Source organism: Megascapheus bottae, chromosome X, assembly GCF_031878675.1.
Source record: "Megascapheus bottae isolate mThoBot1 chromosome X, mThoBot2.hap1, whole genome shotgun sequence".
NCBI lineage: Eukaryota > Metazoa > Chordata > Mammalia > Rodentia > Geomyidae > Megascapheus > Megascapheus bottae.
The window spans coordinates 66,370,086-66,389,146 of record NC_143547.1 but is presented as its reverse complement, the minus strand read 5'-3'; the positions used below and the strand labels follow the sequence as shown (position 1 = coordinate 66,389,146).

The following is a 19,061-nucleotide window of genomic DNA, read 5'->3' as shown; positions in this document are numbered from 1 at the left end:
TAAGGTATGTTAATTATTTATCAAGATAGGTTTGTTTCATCTTTATAGTAGTTTGAATGTCTCTCTTTGTTCCACTAAAAGTGAGAAAAATTTATTCTTTTAGTATGCAAGAGTTGGGTTTGAATACATACTTGGTCCCAGTAGGAGTTGAAATACTTAGAGAAAATATAGACCCAGAATATAATAAGCCACCAATGACCAGTTAGCTCAGTGGACTGAAATAGAGTATTGTTGATTAGGTTGTATGATCATTTCTTTATTTTATTTTATTTTATTCTTGTCGATTGTGGGACTTGAACTCTGGGCCTGGGCGCTTTCCCTGAGCTCTTCAGCTCAAGTGCCACTTCTGGTTTTCTGGTAGTTAATTGTAGATAAGTCTGATGGACTTTAGTGCCTGGGCTAGCTCTGAGCCACAATCTTTAGATCTCAACATCCTGAATAGCTAGGAGTATAGGGGTGAGTCACTGGCACCTGGCTATATGATCATTTCAACCAAGCTTTTTCATAGAGAGACTCAAGACTAATGAAAAAGTCAAAAGACAATGTGTGCAGCAGCATAGCTATGTTCAGTCTGACAAAGTTGATTCTAGGGAGCTGCCTCACTGATTACTGCTTCTAAATTCCATTTGGATGCAGCATGGAACATCAGTTTATGATAGTCTGTGCTAATTTGGGGAGTGGACTTTTTGCATTTGAAATCCAGCACAAGAGCAAGCTTTTTAAGTTAAAAAAAAAGGAAACAGGAAGGTGATAAAGTTCAATGTTACTCTTAAAGCTCCAGTGGCAAGTCATGCCTGGTGCATCTGCTAGAGTTATTCAGTTTATAAACCTTTGGGAGTGGGGAGAATTGTTAAGGTCAATATAATCAAGCCCTCTAGACCTGTACTTTTCGTAACTCATTACCTGGGAGTGGGGAACCTCATGGAGAGATACATTATTACATTAGGATCAAAAAGTAGTAGTCATCAGAGATCAAATTTGCGGATCATTTTTTTCTTTTGTGTAAATGTGGTTCTGGCACCATGCCTGTTCTGTAGAGGTCAGGTCAAATCAGAGCTACCTATATGATTCACAGTGCCTACAGGTCACTTGCCCTCATAAGCAAACTTGTCTTTCTTTTCTTTTCTCTTTTTGTTTTTGTCTGTCATTAGGCTTGAACTCAGGGCCTGGGTGGGCTCTGTCTCTGAGCTCTTGAGCTCAATGCTGTCTCTCTACCATTTGAGCCACAGCACCACTTCCTGTTTTCCAAGGGTTAATTGGAAATAAGAGTGTCATGGATTTAGTGCCCAGGTTGGCTTTGAACCATGATCCTCAGACCTCAGCCTCCTGAGTAGCTAGGATTACGGGCATGAGCTACCAGCGCCTGGCCTCATATGCAAACTTATATCAAATTTTAAACTTGAAAATTAGCTTTGTTGAAACAAGACAGCAGCTTGGGAAATTGTTTATTTCTTACAAAGTCAATATCCTCTAGTTTATTTTCTTTTTTTTTTGCATCTATCTACTTACCACCTTTCAAAAATTATTTGGTAAGTTTTGAGTATGTGATATACATGAATGCCTTGTTGTTTTATTACTGAAACAAGGTCAGATTCCTGTTCTACTAAGGATTTCAAGTTCTACACAATGGAATTATATGCTGCTGTCAGAAAGAATGACATTGCCCCATTTGTTAGGAAATGGAAAGACTTAGAAAAGATCATATTAAGTGAAGTAACCCAGACTCAAAGGAACGTAGGCTCAATGGTTTCCCTCATTTGTCATAATCATTAGAAACCTTGGGCTCTCTTAGCAGAGATTTGCAATAGAGCAAAACCTTGATAAAAAAGGCCATATAGTAGGTCGCTGAATGAAAGGATCTCTAGGATATAGAAACATAAGCCATATAATGAATGATTGTTGTTCTTAAGGTACTGTGTTATCTCTCATCTCTTTTGCTGTCCCTTGGTTATCTCATATTGTTACAGTATCTCACTTTGTTACCTGATATATTGGATATATTTGTATTTGGTTATTTGAAATTGGATAGTTAAGGGGGGAAAACAAGATGAGGGGTGGGGGTGGGGAGAAGGGAAATGGGGACCAAGACATGTGAAAGGGTATCAATGTATGGGAATTAATGCACCATCTATCTGGCAAATATCATGTAACCTTTCTATTAATTACAATAAAAATATATGAAAAAAATGTAGACAGTCTGAAGCAAAAAAAGCTTAAGGACTTGGGGACAGTACCCAGGCCCTAAGTTCAATTCTCAAGACTAGGGGTGGGGAAGGAGACTTACAGATAAATTATACCTCAATAAATCTGAATAAAACCCCCCAAAAAAGCAAGGAATAAGGATTGCCAACTTATCCTGTGACCACAGTTGAAGATCTTTAGATGACCATTTCTATTATCTGTATTCCACAGAAGAGAAAACTGAAGCACATAAAGAAATGTACCCAAGATTATACAATGAAATGAATAAATGAACTATTAAGTGCTTAATCATTTCCATTTTAACGGGGTATTATGGGAATTTCACTTGTTAAGATAAATATAGTACTAAATATTACAGAAAATGATACTTAGCGAACACCATTTTTGGCCTATTACGTTATAATCCTATCACAGCCTCAAATTTCCCATCACCACTGTAATTATGCCACAGTTTTAGCATTCGTTTATGTGAAAAAAATTAGAAATGCCCCTTTTGATTTTTACTCTCTCAAGCCATCTATTCCAATAGCCAAAATTAAAATTACTTATGGTTTACACCAAAAAAGTTCTAAACTTTTAAATAAAACCAATGTAAACAAATACTACTTAGTCTGTCTTTAAATGAGGGCAGTGGGTATGGGGGGACTTGTATATGCTTGAATAATTACAGAACACTGATGGAGTCTTGTTTTCTTTTTAATACTTTCTCCTTTCTTTAAATATCCACCTCCTGCTTCCTATGTACCCTAGGTATTTAGGGTCCTTAACTTCACTGTTGGCTGTTTAGTGTCCCAGTATTAGCTGCATTTGCTATTATCTATCTTATTTTCTCCTCTATCAAACTGTGAACACCTTGAAAGCAAGGAACTGCATCTAAGAGCCTAGTACACTTAATGTCTGACAGGTAGTCATCTGAAAGGAATTTGCTGTTTTGTTCGAAAGACAGCTCTTATGCTTCCTTCTCTAAGAACTTTCAGTTAAAATGATTGCAGAGGGCCCCTAAAGAATGAAGGATATAGTGGAGGCTTGCTGGTGGGATGGCAGGAGGGTGGAGAGGATGTGTTTGGGAATGTTTTCAGTTCATACAATGGTTTAAGAAGAGCTATACTTCAGCCTTGGGTGTAAGGTCCACTTTATTACGGCATTGACTTATATCAGTGTAGACTCTTCCTGGGCTTCCACTTCTTCTAAAACCAATACACACTCCTTTAATCCACCCAGCCTCTGGGTGTTCATAAGCTGTTTTTCAATCTCTTTTATCTGGCAGGTTTTCTGCATTTGCTTTTGTAACGCCATTGCTTCAACAGTCTACTGTAACCTGATTAGACAGTGGTATTTTAATGATAGAAGCTGAGACAGGAGTTTGCTTGCAAACTTCATGTTTCACATGAAAGGCTTTGGCACCCCCTGTGGACTGCCCCTCACCCTATTTTAGGCATAATACTTGTTTGCCTTTATATCTGTGATAAAACGAATGCTTTCTTGTATAACTAGTGCTGGGGAAATGTCTTAAAACAAAGGGAAGTGCAGAGTTTAAATCCACAGTACAGGATTACCTTGCTTGCATTTCCATATCTTTGAAATAAATATTTTAACATGTTAATTATCTTCTACTAATAAAAATACCTTTGAACTCCAATCAATTTGATGGGCACAGAATTCTCTTCACTGAGGAATGGCGAAGCAATTAGTTTCTGTAAGGATTCTGAGTCATATTATCTCTTCTCTACAAATGGCTGCATGGTCAGGAGCCAGCCATATTCTAGTGAATGTTTGTATCCAGTCCTCTCTGGTCTGCAAGGGTGAGGTGTTGCCCCCATAGAGTCTCCAAGGCCCCAAAGAAGACATTCCTCAGGCAACTGGTTTCTAATTCATTTATTGATTCTTACCGAGTTAAATTTTTTTCTTTTATGTATGATATTTACATTGTTCTTTTGAATCATCTCTGTAACCTCTTTAATCTTTTTATTCCTTATTATAGACTGAAAACTATTCTTTTGACTCCAACTATGTGAACAGCCGAGCCCACTTAATCAAAAGGTATGTTGTTCTACTTGCCTATTTCTTTTTATTTAACATTTTTATTTTTGAGTTAACATACATTTATAATATGGTACTTTTTAATTGTGATATTTCCATACATGCACAACATACTTTAAACAAATTCACCCCTCTACCATATTCCCATTTTGCCTGCATATTTCCATGACTGAGCTCGATTTCATACATAAAGCAAAACAAATTAATTTTTTAATACTGCCTTTTTGGATTTTAAGGAGAATGCTTATATGATTATTATATAAATTTGGGAAAATTCAAGGGAAGTATAAAAAGAATAAATATCACTGCTAATTTCATCATTTTGGCATATTTAGTAATCATCCTGGCATATTTCTTTCACTCAAAATGGTTGGATTATTGTAGGTGAGGCTCAAGTGGTAGAGAACTAGCCATGAAAAAAACCCAATTGATGGCTCCAAGTTCTGAGTTCAAGTCCTAGTAACAGCATACACACGCTGTTTGCATAAGTATTCACAAAAGAATATAAATTTAGGATATATTAAGATGTGGCTTTGTTGAAGGTTTTGAAATTCAATATTAGAAATAGCAATATATTATAAAATTTTCAAAAACATAATGACAATTATTTATTATATTGTTTGGAAAATGTATAGAGGGGTTACTGTTACATTCGTCAGGTAGTAGGTGCATTACCTTTCACACATTGATACTCCTTCTCATGCTTTTGTTTCCCTTTCCCTTGCCCCCAATCATTTTGTTTTCCCCCCTTCCCTTTGTTGCCAGGCAAATACTTTAAGTAAAAGGTCTCTCTTGTGTGGAACTTCTAGGGAATTCAGAGATTGCTGTTACTTTTTGCTAATTTGACATTTAAAGGATGATGTTAATGATAAACTATCTTTTTAGATGAGAGAGCTAAATTAATTTGCCTGACCTAATACTTGTTAAGGTATTTTGTAGTTTTCAGAAGAGACATTTACAGTAGAGATTTTTATCATCAGTTTCTCTTTATTTAACTATTCATTGAGCCACAATTCCTAGAAGTACAGGGATACTAATAAAGAGGCACTGAAGTCATCCAGTGGGAAAAAAGATGGAGGGTTAGGAAGTCCTTTAAGGAGGGAAAACTAAGACAAGGGGAGAATTTTTGTGCATCCCCACAAACAAAACAAAACAAAACAAAACAGTTTTTAGCCATTCATATGATTCATTTATTACTTATTACTGTTATATATAAATAGACTCTTGAGTGGTTTAGTGGTTACATTCCAGCTAAAATTGAGCACTGAATATGTGTGTTAAAATAATAGAAATAAAATGAAGAAGCAAGCGAGGGTATGTTAGAGCTGTGGTAGAGAAGACATGATAATCTGATTATTATTCTGGCTCTCAACCCATAAGTTTATGTCCCTAGAAAAGTGGAATTTCTAGGTATAAACAAACTTGTTGTACAAGCAATTTGAATGCATATGTAATTAAATATATGATGCAGCAATAACTCTTAAAACCACTTTATGTTTATCTGAATTGGTCTGGGAAAACTTTTGACTTTAAGTGATAATCATTAGTCATCTGAAAATGACTATCCATATATATGCTGCAGCTATAGCATACTTTGGAATTTTTCTGAAGTGTAGGGGACAATCCATTTAGAACATTTTCTTGGCCTGAAGAATAAGTCAAAAGGAACATAATTCAAAATTATGTGAACAGCTTGTTCTAGAGGAAAAGAAAAACTCTTTACATGCATTGATTAGAGTGGCTTTGTAGCAGAAATTAGCTTTGCAGTCTACTTCAGAATTATGATTTTTTAAAATATATTTTTATTGTAATTAATAGCAGGGTTACATTACATTTGTCAGATAGAAGGTGCATTACTTCACAAACATTCCTACCCTTTTTAATGTTTTGTCCCCATTTCCTTCCCCCCACCCCCTCCCCTCATCTTGTCTTCCCCCCTTCCTATTCTATTTCAAGTAAACAAATAAACATATATGCAATATATCAGATAACAAGGTAAAATACTGTTCACAATATGAGATAACCAAGGGACAGCAAAAGAGATGAGAAATAACATAGTACATTAAGAACAACTATCATACATTATATGGCTCTTGTTTCTATATCCTGGAGTTCTTTTCATTTAGCGTCATTCTATATGGCCTTATGTATCTAGGTTTTGTTCTATTGTAAATCTCTGCTAGGAGAGTCCAAGGTTTCTACTGATTATGACAAATGAGTGAAACTATTGAGCCTATATTCCTTTGAGTCTGGCTTACTTCACTTAATATGATTTTCTCTAAGTCTTTCCATTTCCTTACAAATGGGGTGATATTGTTCTTTCTGACAGCAGCATAGAATTCCATTGTGTATAAATACCACATCTTGGTGATCCACTTATCAGCTGAGGGGCATCTAGTTTGGTTCCATATCTTTGCTATGGTAAATAGTGCTGCAATGAATATCAAGAACAACAGATGCAGGTAGGGATATTGCCAGGAGGGATCACCTCTACACTCTTGGTAAGAGTGTAAACTCATTTAACCACTATTGAAAGCCGTATGGTGGTTCCTCAAAAGACTAAACATAGAGCTCCCCAATGATCAATCAATTCCACTCCTTGGCATTTACCCAATCCAGTAGCACAGAATTATTATTTTTAAAAGCTTTTTTTCTTTGGTTGGTCATGGGGCTTGAACTCTGGGCCGGAGTGCTGTCCCTAAGCGATTCAGCTCAAGGCTACCACCCCACCTCTTGAGCCACAGTGCCACTTCAGGTTTTTTGTCCTTAATTAGAGATAAGAGTCTCACGGTCTTTAGTGCCTGGGCTGGCTTTGAATAACGATCTTCAGATCTCAGCCTCCTGAGTAGCTAGTATTACAGGGGTGAGTCACTAGTGCCTGATTGTATGATCATTTTTTTTTAAATTTTTTGTTGGTTGTGGGGCTTGAACCCTGGGTCTTGGTATTGTCCCTGAGCTCTTCAGCTCAACACTACTGCCCTACTCCTTGAGCCACAGTGCTACTTCCAGTTTTTGAGTGGTTAATTGGAGGTAAGAATCCCGGGCTGGCTTTGAAATGTGATCCTCAGATCTCAGCCTCCTGAATAGCTAGAATTATGGGCATGAGCCACCACACATAGTTTAATGCTTTTTTTCCATATATTTTTATTGTAATTAATAGAAGGGTTACATTATATTCACCAGATAGAAGGTGCATTACTTCACATACATTGATACCCTTTCTTATGTCTTGGTCCCCATTTCCCTCCCCCCACCCCTGCCCCTTGTCTTGTTTTCCTTCCTTCCTATCTGACTTCAAATAACCAAATACACACATATACATTATATCAGATAACCAGGTGAAATACTGTAACAATATGACATAACCAAGGACAGAAAACCACATGAAGAAATCCATATAATAGTTTAATGCTTTTTAAACGTATAGTAAAAGTAGTGACTTGTCTTTTCTTTTCAGACTCTTTAAGGTAGCTTGTGGTAGGTACTTAGGAATTCTATTATCAGATTAAACTGATAATATGAGGCTATTTTTCATAGTTAGGTGGAAAGTTGTCTCTTGGGGGACCCTCATTCATAGGTCAGCCCTGAACACACAATTTATAAGGCAGACTGCTGAGATAAAAACTTACGTTCAAACATTTAGCTTTTGGGATGCATGTTATTTCCAAAGCAGCTTTGGGACTCATTGGGAAACTCTAATTTACACACCCACACACCCACACCCACACCCACACCCACCCCCCCCACACACAAGCACAGACACAGACACAAGCATACACACATGCTTGCATGCACACACATGGATCCACCCACCATACCCACCCCCCCCCAAAGGTCACAACCTGAGTTTAATTGGTCCTTGATGGAAATGGTTCCTGACGTTACCTGAATTCCAAGACTGTAGGTCTTTCTTTAACCAAGAACATCTTAAGGGAAACACCTGAAAGTTCAGGAATACCTCCATTTGGAATTTCAAGGGCTTTGACAAACAAACCAGGATGACCTTGAAATCGGGTTTCCACAAAGGATGATACCTGAAGAGACATGGGGTACCTAGAGAGTAATCATTATAAATGTAAAATGTAAAATGTAAATAGTTAAAACAAAATGGTGAGTAAAACCAGGGTGAAAAACAAAACATTCGTGCAAAATTTGTTCCAATAGCTCACAGCCCTGTTTAAGAAAGTGGTTTCTTAATGGTCCACTTCTATACATAGAAAAAGCTCCTGGACAGAAAGTTCTGAATCTGTCAATTTTAATCAAATTAATGAGTTTTAAAATGCAAAACTAATTTCAGCCCAACTTTGAGGATGTGTTTCTACCAATGTTTTAAACCTCTATTCAGTGTTTATCCTTCTAATGGTATATCTTGGACTTTTGCTTTTGACTTCTTTGGCCAGACTTTTTTTATACATACACAGTTACCTTTCACTATCTTTCAATGTTGAACAACAGTAGTCATTTAAAAACTCTAGTTTTTCCCTGTTTTAATCAGGGAAAATATCTAACCCGCAAACTAGAATGAAGAAAAGTTTGCTTCTAATGGGTTGTTTACAAAGATTTGAGCATCGATATTGCTTAATCTATTGCTAGAACAGCAGAGGGATTAGAAATACTTATGAAATGATTAGGGAGAATGTATGGAGGGAACACTGACTTCATAGTGGTAGCAACTTCTGGTTAGGTAAAGGATGCTGCCATTATTAAGTGGGCCTTGCAGGAGAGGAGAGGAGACAATCTGTATTTTAACATCACTCTTTTGTCACCATCAAATTTCCTGCTATTGCCCTCTGTGGGCTAATCCCAGTGGAAAGCTAAGGAGAAAGGGGGGTTTCATAGGCGTAAATCAAGGGTAACATAGGCAGCAGTATATCTAGAAGGGAAAAAAGGAAAATAAATGGCACATTCTCCACAATTTTCTGCAGTGAGGAATCTGGCAGCATATCTCTGTCATTTTATTTTCCAGAACATCGCTTGAAATCTGGAGGTACACTCAAGGAGAGGAGTCCCAGATTGATAAGCCAAGACAGTATGAAATTCTCTCTAGATGTATTTCCTTCCTGATTCGCTTTCTTGCTCTCAAAAAGCCAGCAGGTTTTTTACTCTGCTGAAACATTCTTTCCTCAAGTCTGCTTTCTAGGCTGTATCTACTTCTGTAGGAATTTTGAAACAGTCTCAAGCAAGGCATGAAGCTGTAGCTAAAAAAAAAGGAAATGAACAAGGTGCTAAAAGGAATGTGGAAAGAAAAATGAGTACTAGTTCCTTACATGAACAGAGCCTTCCTTTACCACTGAAATTATCTTAGAGTTTTATAGCATCTGGTATGGTACCTTGCATATAGTAAGTGCTTGGCACTTGCTTATTGAATGAATGGAAGAAAATGAACACTAAGAGTTCTGAGCTTTAAGGTACATTGGGATAATCTGAGAGATTTAAAGAAATTCTCTAGTTCTATGACTAGAGAGCCTCTAATTTGTACCTGATTCCAGAATAAATTGTGGTACAAGAAGTCCAGGAATACTCTAGAATCTTCATTAGGTTCCTGAAACAGTTTCATATGCTTTTGACTTTAATTACCCTCTTAGTATCAAATGGCATTTTCTGGTATCAACGATTAGGAAGAAATGACCTGTTTTCCTATATATTCTTTTTTTTTTGCCAGACCTGGGCTTGAGCTCAGGGCCTGAGCACTGTCCTTGGACTTTCTCAAGGCTAGAGCTCTACCACTTGAGTCTCAGCACCACTTCTGGCTTTTTCCTCAGTATGTGGTACTGAGGTATCGAACCCAGGTTTTCATGCATGCAAGGAAAGCACTCTACCACAAGGCCAAACTCCTGGCCCCTTTCTGTTTTTTTTTGTGTGTGTTTCTTTTTTTTTGTATGTAAGAGTATGTTAAAGGGTAAATACAGGTCACATTTTGTAAAGTATTTCTTCCTCAAACATTTTTGAGTAACTCTTGTGTACCCTGTTTCGTGTGTTTTCAAATGAACCTATTCCTCAGTTGGGCACTGGAGCAGTAATAGAAACATTTGCAGTTACAATAGCATTGAAAACAGGACCCTTAATTTATTGCTCCACAAAAGTTGTTTTACAAGTCTTTCATCTCCCAAGAGGTACACAGGTAATAAAGCAAGTGAAATCAGCATTTTTATGCCTGACATAAATTGTTATTTGTTTGAGGTGAGTATCCATTTGTCAGGCTGTTTTACAATTTGCGGCATCTTGCTTACAGGGTCTTAAAGCGCCTCACACAAATTCATTCATTAGCTCACTAAATGTCCAACAAGATCAGAATAAGTGGTACTTGGTTTGTCAGATAGGGAAACTGATCTCTAAATGAGTTAACTATTCCAAAGTTTGAGGTGATAGTTGTTATACCTTTTGCTTTTCTTGTTGTTGTTGATTTTTTTTCCTGAGAATACTAACTTCTTGTGTTCATACTAACAGTGTTATTACCTTAGTAGCTAATCCTAAATGATTTATTTTTCTCTTCTGTCACCACCCCAAGAAAATCTCTGAAGTAGTTTATAACATTCAGATACATGTAAAATAGATGATGAAATTTTTAAAAGGCAGAACTAAAACTAATTAGGAGAAGAGATAGAGATCCCTTGCATCCAGGGAGGTAACAGTGAAATTAAACATTATGTTTGCCTCAAAGCTTCTGAGAAGCTGAGACAAAATGAAAAGCACATTGGGTCACATAGTCTCATTGCTCAATAATAGAAGAATACATATTTGACAGGAAAACTACTTTTATGTTCCTGAATTTTAGGAGAAATAATTGACAATATCTGACTTGTTTATAGAAAATGTAAAAAGCATATTTAAGTATAAACTTCTCATGCAAATGAACCCTATAAAAGACTATGACCATCTTATTTTATTTATTTTTTGCTCATATAGCTTTATAATTTTTTTGCCAGTCCTAAGCTTAAGCTCAGGGCCTGAGTACTATCCTTGGATTTTCTCAAGGCTAGAACTCTACCACTTGAGCCTCAGCATCCCTTTGAGCTTTTTTTCCCTCTATGTATGTGGTACCGAGGAATCGACCCTGGGTCTTCGTGGATGCTAGGGAAGCACTCTACCACTAGGCCAAACTCCTGGCCCCAACAAATTTTTTCATATATTTTTTATTGTAATTAATAGAAGGGTTACATTATATTCACCAGATAGAAGGTGTATTACTTCACATACATTGATACCCTTTCTCATGTCTTGGGCCCCATTTCCCTCCACCCCACCTCCACCCCTCATCTTGTTTTCCCCCCTTCCCTATCCAATTTCAAATAACGAAATACACATATATCCAATATATCAGATGACAAAGTGAAGAACTGTAATATGAGATAACCAAGGGACAGCAAAAGAGATGAGAGATAACATAGTACATTAAGGACAACAATCACTCATTATACCATTTTTTCTATTTCCTAGAGGTCCTTTCATTTAGCATCATACTGTATGGCCTTATGTATCAAGGTTTTGCTCTATTGCAAATCTCTGCTAGGAGAGCCCAAGATTTCTAATGATTATGACAAATGAGGGAAACCATTGAGTCTATGTTCCTTTGAGTCTGGCTTACTTCACTTAATATGATTTTTTCTAAGTCTTTCCATTTCCTTACAAATGGGGTGATGTCATTCTTTCTGACAGCAGCATAGCATTCTATTGTGTATAAATACCACATCTTGTTGATTCACTCATCAACTGAGGGACATCTGGCCCAACAAATTTTTTAAATTTAATTGTAAAGGTGATATAAGTAAGGTAATGAGTACATTTCTTGTCAGTCAGTGTTTCCCCTCCTTCATTTTCTCTCATTTTCCACCCACTAGTCCTATCCTATCCAGCTTATAAAGTTCATTTCCAACATAGTGTCTTGTGAGTATCACCTTTGCATTTGTTCATCATTTGTCCTTTGTCTCAGCATTTTGTTATTCCCTTTTCCTTCCCCCAATCTGATACATGTATATACAGTACCAACAAACAGTGACAATGGAGGATAAACCAAAGCATAAGAGTGGAGGATAAACCATCATTCATCATAACCAGTAGAAACCTTGGGCTCTAATAGCAAAGATTTGCAAAAGAGCAAAAACTTGATACATAAGGCCATATAGTATGAAGCTAATTGAATGGACTTCTAGGATATTGAAACAAAAGCCATATAACGAATCATTGCTGTCCTTAAGGTGCTATGTTACCTCTCATCTCTTTCGCTGTTCCTTTGTTATCTCATATTGCCACAATATCTCACTTTGTTATCTGATATATTGGATACATTTGTATTTGGTTACTTGAAATTGGATAGCGAAGGGGGGAAAACCAAGGGGGGGGAGGGTAATGGGGACCAAGACATGTGGAAGGGTATCAATGTATGTGAATTAATGCACCTTCTATCTGGCAAATATCATGTAACCCTTTTATTAAAAACAATAAAAAATATTTAAAAAAAGAGTGGAGGATAAACCAAAGCATAAGAGTTTAACGATTCTAGGACAGTTGTTCTTAACTAGGTGCAAATTGGCAATTTTTTGTGGAAGACATTTTTGGTTGTCATTGGGTGAGGGTTACTACAGGCATCTAGTAAGCATAGGCCAGAGATAGACATCTCTTGATGCACAGAACAGATGCAACCAAGAGTTATGTGTGTCAAAATACCAGTAATGCCAAGTTTAAGGAGCCCTACTCTAAAGGATGCTTAATCATCTTGTTTTTAGCCATCATGTGTCTCAAACAAGATTTGGGAGCTGCTAAAATGTAGTTAATTCAGCATTGAATTTTCTGGTTTAAAGTGACAGTTTTGTGTTGGCAATTAAGGACTATTTCATTATGTTTCAGATACTAGATAATATAGGGTGAAAATTAATCTATTAAAATGGAACAGCCTGTGATATTATCCAGGCAAATTATTTATTTTCTCTTGAGGTATAAGAGTGCTTGCCAGGCATTCCTGTAATACTAGCTACTCTGGAGGCTTAGTTGTAGGGATCATTGATTGAATCCACCCTAGGTAGGAACTAAAAAAGCCAGAAGTGAAGCTGTGTTGCAAGTAGTAGGAGCACTAGCCTTGAGTGAAAAGGCTCAGGGACAACACTAAGGCACTGAGTTCAAGCCCCAGGACCAGCACCCTCCTCCACTATGGCACACACACACACACACACACACACACACACACACACACACGCGGAGTGCTTATAGGCAAGGTCACATTTTTTCTAAAACAAAACTCTGAATCTATTTAAATTTAATATTGTTATTTATAGTATACCACCAAACTTTAAATGGTGAGACACTTTAAATCATGTATTTCTAGTGGAATTATAGGATGACTTTTTAAAGAGAACTACATTCTCGTGGGTACATAGGACTTAGAGATGTAATATAATTTGGACAAGGCAAATAAACTGGCCTATTTAGCAACTTTAGTTTTAGTGAAGTTAATATTCAGTTATACTTTCTGAAATTAGTTAGCAAATGGGTCAATGCATCACTCCATCATACTCTTGTTTTTCTCGTAATTATGTCTTTTCAGATTCTGCCCTCTTGATGTTTTTCCTTTTATATTCAACTCAACAATTGTTTAATATCTAGGTTGGTCATATGTTAAAAATATGTTGTGATTCTTCTTGCTTTGGTATGGAGATTGACTGTTTACCTTTGTGTCCACAGCATAACTCCTCATCATATATTCTGAATGTTTTTATTAAAATCTTAAAGAGGCAGACAAGTGAATGTTCACATTTATAAGATGAAGAGAGCTTGTAGTGTCATCTCTATAACTTTCCTTCTGTAGAGGCACAGAAGGTCTATTGGGACTTGTCCCAGTTTGAGCCATGTCACTCTCCCTTGTTTGGACAACAGCGAATTTGCTAGAGTGTGTCTTTGCTATAACTTCAGTGTCTCAGGAATGTAGTATGCCCTTGGCAAGTAGTTTAGTTTCTATGTATCTGCTACTGCATCTATAATAGGAATACTAGAAGCACTTCACTCTTACAGAGTTGTGATAACTTAATGAAATTAAAACAGTGACTCATGAATAGTAATTATTTAGTAAACATTAGCTATTACTACTTGACTTTGTACAAAGCAGATAAAGTGTAAAATTATGACATTCTTTGGAGTGGTTGTTTTAGATTTGTATTTTATTCCACCTGTCTGTAGTAATGCATTGTAAATAAGGAAATAAATATATTAGCTTCATCAGCATCTGACAGTGGGACCCTCTTTGTGATGTTGAGTTTCATTATATTTAAACAGGAATCTCTCTTCCTCCTATTTCACGCTGTTGCACAATTCAGCCAATATTGGCTGCATTACAGAGCTGATATCATCCTGGCTCAGGAAAAAAATCTGTCCTATCATAATTGTAAATTAACATTCTTTATTCAACCCAGCAGCTCTACCTTCAAGGACCTAGAAGGCAACAGCCTTAAGGATAGTGGACATGAGGAGAGTGACCAGACTGACAGTGAGCATGATGTCCAGAGGAGCCTGTACTGTGATACTGCTGTCAATGATGTTCTGAACACCAGTGTGACCTCCATGGGATCTCAGATGCCAGACCATGGTAAGGGATAGCTAATTTTAAATGGCAACAATAGACTTCAAAGCACCAAGAATATTTGTAGGCAAATCATACTACTTACTGAAATGAATCTGTTCTGAAGGTATCCACTGAGCTCACACTTTAATAGCAGTTACAGTTATTGAGATGTCATTACACCTAGTCAGATTCTTACTCTCTCCTTCCCTGATCAGCTCCTCTAAGATGGTATAGTATTTGGGCATTTTACAAGTAGACTACATATACATATTGTATATATTTTCTTCAACAATAACTGCACCAAGCACATAGGAAATTAACAGATGTCTCCTCACTCGGAATAGATACCTGTTTTCGATTTAGTGCATGAATTCAGTGGATCTGTTGAGTTGTGCAGAACACATTTCTAATGAGATCAGTGACATGGTTTTATTTTCCTATCAAAATGATTAACTTTACCTAGAAATAGACTGCATTTTCTGATCACAGATTGTCTGTTCTTTACTGAGGATAAAAAGTAGGCATCTGATTTTTATCTACAGGACTACTGTTCCAAAATCATCTAACTACCATATAAATCTGTATCATTGATTACAGAGAAACCAGAGTAACCAAATGTGGGTTATTCAATGTGAAACATTCTTCTAATGTGAAAGGCAACTCAGACTATATGTAAAGAAATCAGTGATAACAACATGGAAGAAGAAAAGTCTATTTTTTTATTAAAGAATTTATTAACATTGATTTTTGCATCATATTTCAAATGACATGTTTAACAAATAAGTATTCAAGAAGGGAATCTGTATATACAATCACAGGCACTAGTTTTTAGAAAATAATCAAAATTAGGCTAAGTCTATTTTTTTGTGAACTTAGTCATACATGCTTTAGCATGAGATGCTATTTAAAAATGGTAGGCAAAAACATTAGTGAAGTTCAGTGAAGGCAGACTGTTCAGATTGATTTGGGTACAAATGTCATTTTCAATATTTTATTGATGCAAAAATTCTATGCAAACAGCCTGTCTTTTTCAATTATGAAGTATGAATTCAATTTGGTATTTAAGCTCAGTGAAGCTTCAGAATGCCTGGCTATGTCTTCAGAGAAGCTAGACTCAAGCTCAGCTGGAAACCCTACTGCTAAAAGTCTTAAAGATGAGAAAACAAAATCTGGTGATTATGTGCTGGTCTTCAGCTGTTTCATTTCACTGTAAACATCATTAAATGCTTTTGTTTGGTGTTGGTAAATGAATCAAAAATGCAGATTTACAAAACAAGATGTTTTCCATGGAAAGGAATTAGTCACTGTAGATTCTGTTAAACCACCTAATCCATTCTCTCTCCAGCAAACCAAAGTGTCAAAGTCCATAATGCAGAGAGGTCACTGTCAATTGGGCATTGCTGCCTTCCTTAATTGGTGAATGGTGACATCCGCAGAGATAATATACCTTGTGAAAAACCTTACTAAGGATGAAAGAATTAGACATTTATATAAGTGAAATAGAGACAATTTAATTCTCAGAGAATTAGTAGTGTGTCACACGATGCAATTTGGTATGTATCATTTACCAGTGGAGTATGTCCCAAAGAAGGTTTTTTACTTATATCAGAAGAGGTTTTAGTTTGATGCTCTCTAAAATGAAATGACTCCAGGAAATGAAATAGACATAATTGATTCTCACTTTATATGTAGCTAAAGCAACATTTGTTTTCATTTTTTGTCACATTTCTCTAGGGACCCAATATCAGTGGACTGCAACTAGACTTTTCAGAGTATTTCTTACAAATGGAATGTATTATATACTGTGTAGATTGGATAAAAATGAGATCATTCTAAAAGAAATGTGAGACAGTATCTCAAGATACTCTTGCATATATGATAATGATCTCTCTTGCTTCTCTCTCTCTTCCCTCCCTCCCTCTGTTCCTCCCTTCCTTCTTTCCCCCCTCCCACACATACATTTTGCTGTTTTGGGCAAAGCCTTCACATTTTGTTTTATCAAAATTTATTTGTACCTTTATTTTTCCTTATTGTGTACTGAACATTTTGTTTTTTATGTAAAATTTTAATATCTTTAATTAGTTGTACAAAGGGGTTTCAATTCAACCTATCAATTTATGAGATTCATATCTAGGTCATTGTTACCCCTTCCAGTACAGAAAATATATACAAGATCATATGCACATATACATAAAACATATTGTCTAAAGTAGGATATACACAGGGAAAATTTGCAATATGTAATGCCTTTGAACGACTAACTCATAGTTTAACAAAATGAATATAGGTAAGCTCATTTGTGTTCTTGTGAGGGGAGAGATTAAGGCGGGTCAGACAAATGGAGACAGAAAGGGTAGGAGAATACAGTCTTTATTTTTCCATTATTTTAGCAGTGGCCTATACCTTGAGTCATTCCTTAGGATGGTCTTTTTCAACTTGAATTATGTACAAGGGAATTCAGGTCTTGTTTACATCTCAGTCTCTACCTCCTTATGTCCCATTACTTCTGAAGCTTTCTGTAATGAGAATTGTGTGTTCAAATCAACACGAAAATTGCCACAGAGGTGTGTCATCAGTTAACTTGGGTTGATTATTACTACCTCAAAAACACAACAACTATTCCAGTAATTAACATTCTATGGCACTTACTGTCTCATACCTGAAATCCCATAATAAGTGTATCAGAATTTAGGCCAGGAGTATTGTCTAGTGGTAGAGTGATTGCTAGCATGCACAAAGCCCTGGGTTCAGTGCCGCAGTGCCACACATGCAGAAAAAGACAGAAGTGGTGCTCTGACTCAAGTGGTAGGGTAGCCTTGAGAAAGCTCAAAGAGAGTACCCAGGCCCTGAGATCAAACTCTAGGACTAGCAAAAAACCCCCGTGTATTTCAATTTATACTAAGGCACAGTGGTTGAAAGGTATCAGGTGGGTGAACTGAACTTAGATCCCTAATTTGAACTTCTCGGGCTAATCTTTGATTCTGATATTTCTTTTGTATCTGAAAAAAATGGCAGGCCAAATATATGCAAAAATAATGTACATTACACTATTGTCCTGGAGGTTTAGTTCATCCTAAATTTCTTGTCTGGGGCTTTCTCTATAATGTTTTATTTTGAATTTTGTAATGTATCTTTATTTGCACGTGTTTGAATACATGATTGTTAATGAATGTTAGGATTTTCAAACTAAAGATATATTAATTTCTTTTTTCTTGAGAAGGGTTTATTTTATGATCTATTTTAAGCAGTTTAAACAGATGTTCCAATGTTTGAGAAAAGGGTACAAACTGTCTTTGTTCCTGCCTTTCTGATAGACACCTGGGTCCTTTGTCTTCTACATACTGCCAGTTGCTTTAGGGTTTGTTCTTATACTTTACAATAGCACAAAAATTCTTAGAGTGCATGGCAAAGCTGCTTTCTTACTTGAGTGTGAGCCCAAATATCTTAATTTTCAAGTGCTTTTTTCTAAGAAACTCCCTAAAATATGCAAATCCAGAATCACTATATTAATTGGGAGAAGGAAAATATGTTAAAAAGAGAAACAACTTTGAACTTAAAGGGCAAAAGTCAGGTGTTCAGTCCTTGGTAAATTTGGATGTTTTGCTTATCCTTGATCTTGGTTAGGGTGAGCTGGGTTAAGGTGGAGAGGGAATAACAGGAATCTATGCTTTCTGGATTGTTATCAATCTTAGTATGTCTATTAATTAGTCTAAAACCAGGTCATTGGGTGGATAAACTGGCTGAGCCAAATTTCATGGATTCCTGCTGACTGATTTACAAATTAATTTATCATCAATCATTCCCATGAATTATTGACTCAGTTTGCTTCCTGTATTGTGGCTCTTGTCTTGATTTCTCAAAAAAGTAGATAATGGAGAATTCTTTCTGTGTGTTTGGGTGGGGGGCGTCATGAGGCTTGAACTCGGCCTGGGCACTGTCCCTGAGCTCTTCAACTCAAGGCTACTGCCCTACTCCTGGGTCTGGGCGTCGTCCCTGAGCTCCAGCTCAAGGCTACCCTTGAGCTAAGCCCCACTTCCCTTTTTCTAGGGGTTAATTGGAGATGAAAGTCTCAGGTCCTTTCGTGCCCTGGCTAGCTTTGACCCTTGATCCTCAGATGCTAGCCACCTGAGCAGCTAGGATTACAGGCATGATCTACCGCCCTCGGCTGATGATGGCACATAGTACTATTTGGGATGCTATATTCCTTAGCTGTTGGATTGTCATAAGAACAAGTTGAGTGTTGCCATTTTGTGACTGTTCACCATCTGAT

The 19,061-nt window shown here is 36.7% G+C and overlaps 1 protein-coding gene across 1 annotated transcript in view; it reads left to right on the top strand.

Annotated features, from left to right (window-relative positions):
• The window catches only part of Pcdh19 (protocadherin 19), a 107,176-nt gene that overhangs the window by 52,300 nt on the left and 35,815 nt on the right, over nucleotides 1-19,061 (top strand). The window contains exons 4-5 of the mRNA XM_090326326.1: nucleotides 4,184-4,242; nucleotides 14,643-14,815. Of these exons, the coding sequence (XP_090182452.1) occupies nucleotides 4,184-4,242; nucleotides 14,643-14,815 (232 nt within the window). The remainder of the gene's footprint in view (nucleotides 1-4,183; nucleotides 4,243-14,642; nucleotides 14,816-19,061) is intronic.